Below are 13005 nucleotides of genomic sequence, written 5' to 3'. Positions count from 1 at the left end.
TATATATATATATATATATATATATATATATATATATATATAAGAATATAATCTCTTGCATTACCGTGTACATATAAAACGTATATAAAACATTTCCATCTCTCACTGGATCCTTTTCAATATAAGATTACAGAATCAACACCTTGAATCGATTGATTTTGTGCAAATTGGCACGGTTAACAGACTTATGCAGCAAAAGAAAAATTTTAGTTGCTTAGATGTGTACTCCTTAAATTATGTAATGTTCATGACGATAGTCAGGCATTTTGAGAGTTCTGAAAGTTCTTGGTTACTGTGGATTCTATATTGGCTGCTATAGATTCAACATTGGCCCAATGTTTTATGCTGCTCAGGCCGTCTAGAATTTTTCTCTTGCTGCACAAGTCCATGTGTTAATCGTGAAAATCTGTGAAATCGAATGAGTCATGATGTAAAAATTTTACAAAAAAATTTACGTAATTGTGATCTTACGTTGGAGAAAATCTAATGATGAGATGTTTGTATGCTATGTACACGATAATGCAAGATACTATATCCTTATATATATTTCGCACATGATTAGCGCTCAGCTCTTATAGGCAGGTCTTTCTTTACAAAGTTTTCTTAGCTTTTGGATAAATTACGTTCTCTTGCCGGCAAATAAATAGCAATTTGCGTGACAGCAAAATTTTGTCGCGATATTGACGCAATTCATGGCATCTGTCTCAAATATCTTCTTTTATACTACTGTGCCCAAAAAGTAAGACCAATTAAAAATTTTTTTTTTAAATCTTTATTTATTATTCCAAATCTATTTCGTCGCCTTCAAAGTAATCCCCCTCAGACACAATACACTTATGCCAACGTTTTTTCCAACCCTCGAAACAGTTGTTAAAGTCGATTTCCGGAATGGCCTTCAAAGCTTTCCTCGATTCAGCTTGTATCTCTTCAATCGAGTCAAAATGGTGTCCCCGGAGCGGTCTTTTGAGTTTAGAGAATAGCCAGAAGTCACACAGTGCTAAATCAGATGAATATGGTGGTTGTGGAACGATATGGGTCGAATTTTTAGCGAAATGGTCTCGAAGAACCAATGCACTGTGAGATGGTGGGTTTATATCTATCACTGCAGTGTGGGTTTATATGCATCACGTAATACGGTTTCCAATCGTAAGGTTGGAAAAAACGTTGGTATAAGTGTATTGTGTCTGAGGGGGATTACTTTGAAGGCGACGAAATAGATTTGGAATAATAAATAAAGATTAAAAAAAAAATTTTAAATTGGTCTTACTTTTTGGACACAGTAGTATAATTCTTGTTGCATGAGGATGTATCTTTGTTACACTGCACTTGTGTTACAATTTTAACTTCTCAATTCAGTCATTTGTCGCCGAAAGTGGGAGTCGAGGGAGCCGCCTCGCCACGGCGCTAGCACCTACAAAGGTGGTACAGTCGCATGGTTAGGACGTAGCTAGACGACGGAATCGATGCGCGATCGATGTTAGGTTAAGTTAGAATAGTGTATGTGGTACGTGTCGTTCCGGGAAGGGACAAGCTGTGTGAATAAATTTTGCAATTTTGGTTTTCAACAAGTTGGCATTACCGTCCAGACGGGGACGCGGTTTTACCTGAAGCCCTGAATTCCCTAACATTATTCAGTCATTATTCAGTCATTATTCAGACAATATGCTAGATATGTCTATTTGGCTTATCGTTTTCTTTCTAGACCCGAAACAAGCGACGTTGTCTGGCCAATGTAAGCCTAAACATTTCGAATGCATGCCAGGAGAGTGCATTCCATCTCCGTGGGTCTGCGATGGAGAAGAGGTACGATATAGATGGTCTACACACACATACATTTAGTGTAAAATAACGCGACCTATATTTCCTCTAGTTTCTTGAGAGTGCATGCAGGGAAGATAGGATTTAGCAAATGCCACTCGTATGCGTGATTTCGAAAAAGCGGCCGTGTTTGCCGGGAAATTTGCATAACTCGCACAGATGGTGGAATTACTGAAATAATTAAACTGAAATAAGAAGAAAGAAGCGCGCTTTTTCAAAAGAAGCTCTACACGATCCGGGGAGTAAAACTTATCGTGTCTCGCGAATTAAGAATTTTAATAACAGGATGTACGATAAAAGTTGGCCACGGTACATCATGGTAGTAAATACACTTGAGGTCTTGAGCTTCCATGGAACTTTTATTAATTCGGATTTTTAATCGTTAACTTTTTCACGTCGAAGCGATCCGCTGCTACGAAAAGATGGACTTCGAGTGTTTCCGGGAGCTTTCCTGATTAGATAATAATGGTCGCGACTGTCTTACTTGAACGAGATTTGCACGACACAATTATAACAACGTTCAATGCGATATCTAGGATTGCACGAACGGGGCCGACGAGAGGAAATGCGCGGTGGACCTCAGCCTCTTTGAAAAATCGGCGAAGCATAAACTCGAGGGCTACGACGTGGAAAAATGGCTGAACACGCCGCTGAAGACCTGCGCTTTAAGATGCAAAAACGCCGATTTCACTTGCCGCTCCTTTAATCACAAGTCTGTCTGAAAAAAAAGTTATTCAAGTTATTTATTGTCCGTCAAGCCGCGAGCGAGCGCGTTGATGAAAAAAGCTTCGCCTCGTGTTAAAATAGCAAATATATAATTAGCGTTCGCACGCCTTTCTCCGAGCACTCCGCTGCGGCATTCAACAGCAGAGCGGCAATAAAAGTGCACGGAGTTATTTATACACGTAAGAAGGCAAAAAATGCAGATCCTTGTGTAAAAAATAGCTTTTTATAGACGCGCACGTGATGGCACCGTAAACACCGCGATCGTTCACGGGCTAATTGTTTCCCGGTGTAACGCGCAACAGTTCGCAAGTATTTGTCTCGTGAATCATCCCGTATATTTTATTTTTTTCAGAGCGGACGGCAACATCTGTCTGCTTAGCGACAGCAACATCGGCCTCACTGGCGCGCTTAAATCTGACAGGCAGTTCGATTATTACGAAATGACGGAGAGAAGCGTGAACTGCGACGGCATGTTTACTTGCAACAATCACAAGTGCATAAATCAAAGCCAGGTCTGTAACGGTAAAAACGATTGCAACGATCGCAGCGATGAGAGTATTTGCACGGTCGAGAATCTCGATTACGATATTCGTCTGGCGGGCACAAATAACAGTCACGAGGGGCGAGTCGAGGTCAAAGGTGAGCACACATGTCGCAGACGTGTACGAAAAGTGGACGGGCAAACGGTCAAAGTTAAAAAAAGAACATTGTGCATGTATACGTCATACTCTTTAAATTTTTTGGAGCGGAATCTCACTTGAAACGAATGAAAAATGCCATTTCCACTTGAGAGAATAGTGAAAATACTGCCGCTCGAAATCGCAATAGTGAGGGCTTCACTCAGGCTTAAAGTGGATTCTGGTTCAACTGGATTCTTGTGAATATTTCGATCGATTAGAGCAAATATATCTCGGGGATGACGAAGTACATCAGATGCACTCTCCAATTTCGGGTGAAAATATTCGTTCGCTGATTGAGAATAGAGAATCCACACTATATGGGTGAAAAAAACTTTTTTAACAAAAATAAAACACCTTTAAAAATTAAAAAGAAAGTAGAAAAAAGAGAATGCACTTAAAAAGTATGAAATAATTTTGAATCAATATTTTTATGTAGCTATATAATCTTATATATGTACAATTCTACCCTAATATTCTAATGATATTAGAAATCGATGCGAAAACCTGATTGCTTGAGTCAATAATCATACTTTTTTTACGCCGATTTCTAATACCGTTAGAATCCCTGATTAAAATGATGGACACATAACGGTAAAATTCCATTACGTTTAGCCTGAATTGCAATGTAAATTAATTATCATTTTGTTGATTTAGATTGAAGTTTAGGTTAAACTTTATATAATGTGTTACTTTTTTTCGTTTTGTATCCATTATTTTTAACAAGCATAATTAGAATAAAACTGTTTTTACTTTTTCAAAATATTTTTTATACTTTTAAGGTTTTTAAAGACTGCTTTTTTGTTAAAACATTTTTCCATTTTATACTTCCTAATTATTTACTAAAAGTTTGTCTTTAAGTCTTTAAGTCTTAAAGTCAATTAAAAATAAAAGTTTAAACTTGTATCTCTAGATGTTTTCCAAAACTCCATATGAGTGAATGTTTCCATCGATTAGAGCAAACATATTCTTGTAATGGCGAAGTATGTCAGATCCATTCTTTTATTTCGAGTAAAAATATTCATTCAATAATTCAGAGTGAAGAATTCACTTTGTATGAGTGAGAAATGAAGTGACTCGGTGGCTGCTCTCACTTGGAAAAATTTAGAGAGCACTTGAATGTAACTCAACGAAAATTGTATCGAGTGAATACGTGTTTCGCTGACGAAAGATCGATGGGAGGAAAGGATGAAACGAAATTAACGTCTTGGAGACAAGACAGATCGTCTTTGTGGTCCCTTCTAAATGTAGTCGATTTATCGAGCAGTTCTAGGACACTGGGGGCAGGTATGCGACGACAACTTCGGCATGATCAATGCTGACGTCATCTGTAAAGAGCTCGGATTCGTACTCGGCGCGTTGGAAGTTCGACCGGGTGGATTCTACGGGAATCTCGAGCCACCCACGAGATTTATGGTGGATCAGCTGAAGTGTCGTGGCAACGAGACAACCCTACGCGAGTGCGACTTCAACGGGTAAGAATCGGCCGCTCTGTGATCCTTTCGTAGCGAGGTCGATGTGTGGCTGACTTTCTCATACTTTCTCACAGATGGGGAGTCCACAATTGTCAGCCGGAGGAAGCTGTTGGTATCGTCTGTAAGACCGCGATCAACACCTGCCAACAGGATTACTGGAAGTGTGACAACAGTCCGACCTGCATATCGGCGTCGTTCCTTTGCGACGAGGTGGTCGATTGCCCGGACCGCTCCGACGAGAGTCCAGAGCATTGCGATGTGAGTCGAGAAAATTGATTGTCGAGATGATAACAAAACTGATTGTAAGGCTGCGAAGATTGATTCGCGGCTGACCACGCGCGAATTTTCCTTCACTTCCAGGCGCCGTTCGAGTTGCGCTTGGTGGACGGCAACGGCTCTCTGCAAGGAAGGGTTGAAGTGCGACATCATGGTGTCTGGGGCACCGTGTGCGACGATGACTTCACGAGCACCGCAGCGGCGGTCATCTGCCGATCTCTGGGATACGGAGGTAAAGCAATCGCCAAGAAGAACGGTTTCTTTGGGCCCGGTGAGGGACCAATATGGCTCGACGAGGTAATTCATGTTTAATTCATTTTCGATATTTATACTGAGAAAAAGTACTTAAAAATTTTTCTGAGGGATATAAAAGTTTATTTTCACAGAAATAAACTTTATATCCCATAAATAAATTCTAAATTATTTTCTTCTTAATGTGTATTGAGAAAAAAATGCTTGAAAATTTATTTGTGGGATATAACATTTATTTCTGTGAAAAAATTTATTTCTGTGATATATATATATATATATATATATATATATATATATAATTTGTTTCTGTGAATATAAACTTTATGTCCCCCATAAATTTTTAAGTATATTTTTCTCAGTCACTCGTACTCTCAGCGAAGAATTTGCGATCTGAGAACATTCCCTCTTAAGCAATTGTTTCAATTCTTACTACGAATCGCTCCATTTTTATAATTTTCTTCCACTTATATCAAGAAAAAAATACTTAAAAATTTCTTTGTGAGATAGAAAGTTTATTTTTGCAAAATAAAGTTTATTTCTGCACATAAAGATACTCGAAATCTATTTTCAAATATTTTTTCTTAACATAGCTCTCCCTCATTTTCATTAATGTCAATTAATTTGAGTGAACAGATTACAATAGCTAACGAGCAACGAAAACGGCTCGTCGTCATGTTATCACACAGCTAACGCAATCACACGCGTTGGAGAAATAGATTATAGAACGTGACTTCCACGTCATTCTTGTGAAATAGGTTTTCTGCCACGGTAACGAGACGCAGTTGTATCGATGCGATCATAATCACTGGGGCCGACACAATTGCAATCATAACGAGGACGCGGGTGTAATTTGCTCGCCTGGAGACGTTAACGACACCGAGGTAAATCGAAAGCCAAGCTAATCTTCTCCCGCCGTAACGTGACCGAGTTACGTTTTGTTTATTGGATTGCTTTCGCAACAGACGACTGATATCAGATACTGGTCTCCCTTTAAAGGGGAGATTATTATTGTACACGATGTAATATTTAGCGTTTTGATAATCACGACTCACCATGAGCCGGCGACAATCGCGACGCTCGCGATAATTCGCAAATAAACGTCACTGGCGCATTACGTTTGTGCAATTGTTGTTTGTTCATTCCCCGATATTCTGATATTCTCTTCGCCGAGTAGCAGACAATGGTGCCGGAGCTTCCGGATCGAAACATCGACGAAATACTCCCGGCGAATTGTGGTCAGCGCGCCAAAGATTTCAATGACGACGAGGACTTGATATTCGCGAAGGTGGTGCATGGCTCCATCGCATCGAAAGGCACCTACCCTTGGCAAGTGAGTTGCCGTGTATTCAACGTCGAATATCGCATATATACATGGAGAAAAAACTGTTTGCTACTTTTAACTAATTAAACATAGAAATGATTATTATAAATTATTCATGTTTCATGTTTATTATATATTATAATTATAGTTAAGAAAATTATTTTTTATTATATTCTACTGTTAATGATAATATTAGTGATAATAACTCTATATGCATATTACCATTTTCGTGCTAGAATAACCAAAACATGTGAATCGGATAAAACAGTTTTTTCTCTCAGTATAACGTTGAAATTGAATAAGATTGATTTATTTACTTTATCCATGCGATCTTAAGGAGGTTGTAAGACAAAATGTGTTTTTTTACCGTGCAGTAGTATAGTATAAATATAATGTTGTGGATGTTTATTTAGTCAGAGTTTAAGAATTTCAAAGTAAAGAAATTGCGGAGAAGGCGAATTCCAGTTAATACTGATTGTGAGTCAAATCGCGCGGCATTCAGCACCAAAATAACATTCCTTTCGTTACGCCAGTCATTTTTAAAGAACTATCGAATGAAATTCAGGCTAGTATTCGAGTTCGAGGGCACAGCCGATCGAGTCACTGGTGCGGCGCGGTGGTTGTGTCGCCTCTACACGTGTTAACAGCGGCGCATTGTCTGGAAGGCTACAACAAGGGCACGTATTTTGTTCGCGCTGGAGATTACAACACTGATGTGAGTAAATGATCATCATTATCGTCGTCGTCGCGTTATACATGCGAGCGCGTTGCTCCAGCGAATTGCACCCCGCGCCTATACCGTCTAGATCGACGAGGGCACCGAAGTGGAGGCCAACATTGAGGATTACTACGTGCACGAGCAGTTTCGTATAGGTCACAGGATGAACAACGATATCGCTCTGGTGCTACTTAAAGGCCCCGGTATCCCGCTCGGCAAGGATATCATGCCAATTTGCTTGCCGCCCGAGAACACTGAGTACCCGGCCGGACTCAATTGCACGATCAGCGGATTCGGCAGCATCGAGACGGGAAAGACGAGTAAGCGAGTTACCAGAGAGGATTACTTTAAGCTCGCCCGCGTGCGATGAAGCGAAGACTGTTGTTTCACTTGCAGCGCAATCGAAGGATTTGCGGTACGGCTGGGTGCCCCTCCTGGATCAGTCGATTTGCCGGGCCGGTTACGTTTACGGTGAAGGCGCCATAAGTGACGGTATGATGTGCGCCGGATACCTCGATGAGGGTATCGACACCTGCGACGGCGATTCCGGCGGTCCCCTGGCGTGTCATCACAATGGTAATTAATCGTGAGGAAAGATTTGAGGAAGTCACGAGAAACAAATCGATAATAACGGGGCAGATAACGACGGGGATCGCGGAACGTTAACATTTTCATATCCGCGGAAATTGATATTTACGAGTCTTTGTGTCATGATGAGAAGTTGCAACGCTTTACATTCAAAGAGTTTTAGAAAATTATCTAGATACGAGAAATTAATTAAGATGGATGAATGACTATAGCAAACATGCACGATATCGCAAAATGTTTTATACTTAATCAGTGTAGATGACAAAGATAGAATTTATATCTGAATTTTTTATACAATTTTGCAAGAGAGCTTCACACTGTGGCGCACATTCAAATTAAGGTCAGATTAATAATTGGCAAACAGGACTTATTTCTCTGCAGATATTGTTAGAATGCTGCTGCTGTAAAAAAATCTTATGTGCCACAATTTTCTAGCAGACACCAAAAACAGCGATAAATCTTAACTGTGACATTTAAAATTTCACCTCGAACAGCAAAATACCTTTTTGAGTGTGAGAGAAAATGTTTAAATTTTCATAACTGTGAAAATTGATATTTACGATTTTCCTTATCAGAGGATCAGAAGTTGCGACTAGAGATTCTGAAGTTCTGATTCAGAAATTTTCCAAAGATTACATACAGTTTATCTAACAAGAGCGTGACCGACAAAACTTACTTTTATACTTTTGTTATTTTTGTACATACTCTGTAGAAATCTCATTTTCTCAGTTACACTGATATTTGCACGGCGTACTACTGGAAATTTGTAATATTCTTTTCTCTCCCATATCAGGAGCTTTTACTTTGTACGGGATAACCAGCTGGGGTCAGCATTGCGGCAAAGCGAACAAACCTGGAGTTTACGTCCGCGTAGCGTATTACCGACAATGGATTGATCAGAAAATCAAGGAATCGCTCGCGGGCAGGTAGAGCGGACTCGTAGGAGCCGCGATTGCGTCACCTGAACATTTACTGCCTGTCGTTTGTACGAGAGATTTTTCTAAAAACTCCACGTAACGGGCCTGTCGCACATTTACAGGCATCGCGAATAATTTCATCTATACATGGAGAGAATATTTTAGTTTCTTTCCCACTATAAATGTCAATTTCTTGTCAATTTTACTATGTTTCTAGTAGTGCAGGAATAGATTGTGTCAATAAGATCTATCTTGCCAAAGAACACAGTAAATTCGCTAGAAACACAGCAAATCTTTTAATAGCATATTTCATATAAATGTCACGTATAAAATAGAAAGCCGATCCATATTAACAGTTGTTACTTGAAACTTGTCTTAAACGAGACGCTCAGATCTGAATTCAGAGTTAGATGAGAACTTTCCAGTCGCATCGCGACATATAAATGTCACATATATTATAATTCAACTGAGAAACTTTTTCGGATTGTTAATCTCAAAATCCTCCAGTGTATCAATTTTTGAAAAACTTGGATCTCTTTAATTTGAGTAAAAATCTGAATATCACACGTGAAACAAGTTTCCGGTGACTGTTATATCGGCCATCGTTAATTACTGCAAAATATCGATCTAGCTGTTTTTCAGTTACAAAATTCTATAATAATTCCCACTATAAGATTCTCTCAGTGTACAATGTAATTTCATCAATATGTATCACCGTCCGTGAACATAATGATAATTAGAGATACTTACTTCGTCACACTCACCGACCTTCTATCTCTTCGTGGAGAGTCCATTCTGTGATCTATTTATATTTCAACAACACCTGCCATGTGAAAAGCATTAGTGAAAAATAAAACGCAGACATCGTTCACAGGATGGGATCGCAAGTGAAATAACACGAGCGGAGGTGGATTCTGTTAATTTGCAGTTTATTTCGTAAGACATCTTCGTTTCTACAGTAATTGTAATTGTTGCTTTTCTGTCGCTGTTACATGATTGAGCCTATTTCTTTTTATGTACAATAGTCCCAACGTGTCTGATCCGATTCGACTCAAGGTAACAACTCAACGTTGGCTCAACGAATGGCGTTTTATACAGACCGAAACGTAAAGCGTATGCACAGTCGAGAGAAAGTAAACGGATGCGCATTGTATAAACTCGCACAGCTGAATTGGATTATTACAGTGTCGTGTATAGGTTTAGGCTGATCAGACGCAGGCTAAAAGGTTTCTCCCTATTGTGCTCGCTTATCGAATTACTTCCGCTAATATCGACTCTCTTAAAAGGCATAGAGACGAAAACGACGAAGACATATTGATCGGCGTACAAAACAGCGCGATATCAGAGTATCGGTTCAATGTAAAGCATAAGGGAAAGTCGCGCCTCGCGCACGGAACTAACTGCGAAACTGAAACTCTCGCGCCCTTCTGGACGCGTCGCATCAATTTCTGTCGCGCCTGCGAATACACTCGCGAACAAAAAGGAAACTTACAGATCACACGACAGACGAGAGAGTGAGAGGAAAAGAGAGACGTGAAATTCTCCGTTGGCAAGAAACGAGCGATGTCGAGCTGCAGTCTCTCGCGGGATGCGAGATTTGCCGTGCGGATACAACACGCCCGGCATAATATCACACCGCGAGACGATTCGGGAAAAGATTAACCACATCGACCGCATTTCGCCATGGAGATGACAAACAAAGAGTGAATCTGGCTTCGCGGAAAGCCCTACAAAGGAGATATCTTATCTACGTCGCACGGTGCAATTATGAGCTTACATCACTTAAGGGAATGTCGATCGAGAATATGCTTAGCGTGAAAATTAACGTTAAATCTAATAACTCGAATACGCTTAATTTAGGCAATAAAATGGCCCGAGTCTGTGTCGCTGGGAAGTACGTTAATTATTATGAATGATAATTGATAATCATGAATGATAATTAAAAATAATAATTAAAATTATTAATGGTGATTGCGCGCAAGGGATTTCAAGAGAATTGTTATAGAAGAAATCTTTTCAAGCATTCTATGTGGGAAAAAAACTTCTGTTCGAATAACTGAAGGGGGAGCGGACGAAAAATTCGTCGACGAGAAGCGGATTATTTCTGTTATTGCGAGCGAAAACATTCGTTTGAATATTCAGCTGCATTAAAACTCGGTTGAGATAACTGGAGGAATCTTTCTGTTCCTACAATCGAGTTTTCCATCTGGTCCCTAGATGACAGGAAATTCAGTTACACTAACGGAGTTGTTTTTTTCCGTGTATCCCAACGCGGCTTCTTCAGGGCGCTCTGTCGCGACAACGACTCGCGAAAAGCGCACACCAGTCCGTGGCAATGTGATCTTGCGTGTTGTCGAGTAGAAAAAACTTTAGAGGACTGCAGTGCGCTCGCGAGACATGAGTCTGCACGGAAAAAAAGTCCAGTTCGTGCAACTGAATGGGGAGCAGACGAAAAACTCGCTGGCGAAAAGTAATATCTCTGTTATTGCGAACGAAAACACACGGAAAACAAATTGGTTGAATTAATCAGAATTCAGGACATATCAACCAGACTGTTTTACGAACTATATGAATGAACTATATTTTTGGTTAAAGTAACTAGACAAATTATATGTACACTTTTTACTAGAAATTTACTAGAAACTTTTCTAAATAAAAGCTATTTCTTAACGTGTCAGTGTTTTTAATATGTAATTATTTTGTTTAAAATTTCATTGAATCGATGTTATTATTGTATTTGAAAAACTTGCCTTTTATCCTGATGGGAGAACTCAGAATCTCCAGATTGTGAATCGTTTGTCTACACACTGTACTACTTTATTAATTAATAGATTTTATATTGAGTTCTAACCAGCGTTGAAAATATCAGAATATTTAATTATAATAAAATCAATTTTATTGAATTCAACCAAATATCTTGTTTAACCAAACATGTCACGTTAATCCAACGATTGTCCAGTGATTGTTTTTTCGTTAAAACAACTACGTTAAAACGCGGTTGAGATAACTGAAAGCAATTGGCCGAGTGGAAACCTCCTATATGCATCTTCCTGTTCCCACCGAGTTTTTCATCTGATCCCGAGATGACAGAGAGAATTCAGTTATACTAACGGAGTTGTTTTTTCCGTGTCTGGCGAAGTTTGAGCTTCGTGTGAAGAGAAGCGCGTGCAAAACGATTTCTCATAAAACGGAGAATAAGAGACACAAGTTCGGGCCGAACTAACGATCTAATGACTAGATGTTAAGCAAGAGTTACCGTCATCTTCCAATCAATCACTCGAGGATGAACGTACGTACATACTTGTTAAAGTGACGTTAGGCAATCTCGGATTGACCGATCGGCGATTGCGATCGTTGACGCTCTTAGTCGTAGATGCCGACGCGGAATCGGTTCCCGCCGCTTTCGCCGACTCCCGGATTCGATTACGGGCTATACTTTAGATCTAAGTAACGTACAGATACGCATATTAATTGTATATACACACACGACTTTCCTATGTACAGAATCGTTAACTATAATAGAACATGTGTCACACACTATGTGTTGCCGAACGCGAAGAGAAAAGTGACGGCAGGGGGACTTTTGGGCGGCTAGCCCGAAACGGGAGAGTGGATCATGAAGAGGAAGGCAGGGAAGGGATCGCGCACTGAGAAAAAATATTTTAAGATTTATTTGCGGGATATGAAGTTTAACAAGTTATTTTATTTCACAAAAACAGACTTTATTTCACCAAAATAAACTTGATAATTACACAAACAAGAGTTTACATTGAGAAAAAAAATACTTGAAAATTTATTTGAGAACATAAGCTTATTTTTTTATAGAGAATTTTTTATTTCACAGAAATAAACTCTCAAAAATAAACTTCATATCCCACAAATAAGTTTTTAAATATTTTTTCTCGGTGCGAGTATTTTTTCTCAGTGCAAATGTCCGGAGAATATTTTACTCGAAATTATGGGAACGGCATTAGTCCACAATCAACATTCTCGCTTCAGCGACAACTTATTAAGCGTTGCATGTCTGCAATACAAAAGTCGTACAAAAACACACGGTAGAAAAAAGTCCATCACGGGGATACGACGCAGTGCGAGAAGCGGCAAATGAACGGGGGCGATTCCGGATGTATTGGTAGAGATCGAGCAGAAGAGGCCGAGAGAGACAGACAGAGGGGAGAGAAAGAGTTAGGAAGAGAGAGAGAGAGAGAGAGAGAGAGAGAGAGAGAGAGAGAGAGAG

General features: G+C 39.6%; 1 protein-coding gene across 3 annotated transcripts in view; it reads left to right on the top strand.

The window, feature by feature from the left end:
* Positions 1-11676, top strand: part of LOC116848411 — a 27211-nt gene extending 15535 nt beyond the window's left edge. For 2 of the 3 annotated variants that reach the window (XM_032824485.1, XM_032824484.1), the window contains 12 exons: positions 1703-1803; positions 2355-2530; positions 2897-3183; positions 4489-4696; positions 4771-4954; positions 5057-5269; positions 5980-6105; positions 6399-6554; positions 7111-7260; positions 7352-7583; positions 7660-7839; positions 8645-11676. In XM_032824485.1, coding sequence (XP_032680376.1) covers positions 1703-1803; positions 2355-2530; positions 2897-3183; positions 4489-4696; positions 4771-4954; positions 5057-5269; positions 5980-6105; positions 6399-6554; positions 7111-7260; positions 7352-7583; positions 7660-7839; positions 8645-8781 — 2150 coding nt within the window. In that variant the 3' untranslated portion in view covers positions 8782-11676. The remainder of the gene's footprint in view (positions 1-1702; positions 1804-2354; positions 2531-2896; positions 3184-4488; positions 4697-4770; positions 4955-5056; positions 5270-5979; positions 6106-6398; positions 6555-7110; positions 7261-7351; positions 7584-7659; positions 7840-8644) is intronic. The other variant, XR_004378955.1, reaches the window with a different exon arrangement.
* The last annotated feature ends 1329 nt before the right edge of the window (positions 11677-13005 follow it).

Source organism: Odontomachus brunneus, unplaced genomic scaffold, assembly GCF_010583005.1.
Source record: "Odontomachus brunneus isolate Ranch 3 - 2012 unplaced genomic scaffold, Obru_v1 Obru_scaffold_095, whole genome shotgun sequence".
In the NCBI taxonomy this organism is placed as follows: domain Eukaryota; kingdom Metazoa; phylum Arthropoda; class Insecta; order Hymenoptera; family Formicidae; genus Odontomachus; species Odontomachus brunneus.
This window is presented reverse-complemented; position numbering and strand designations above follow the sequence as displayed.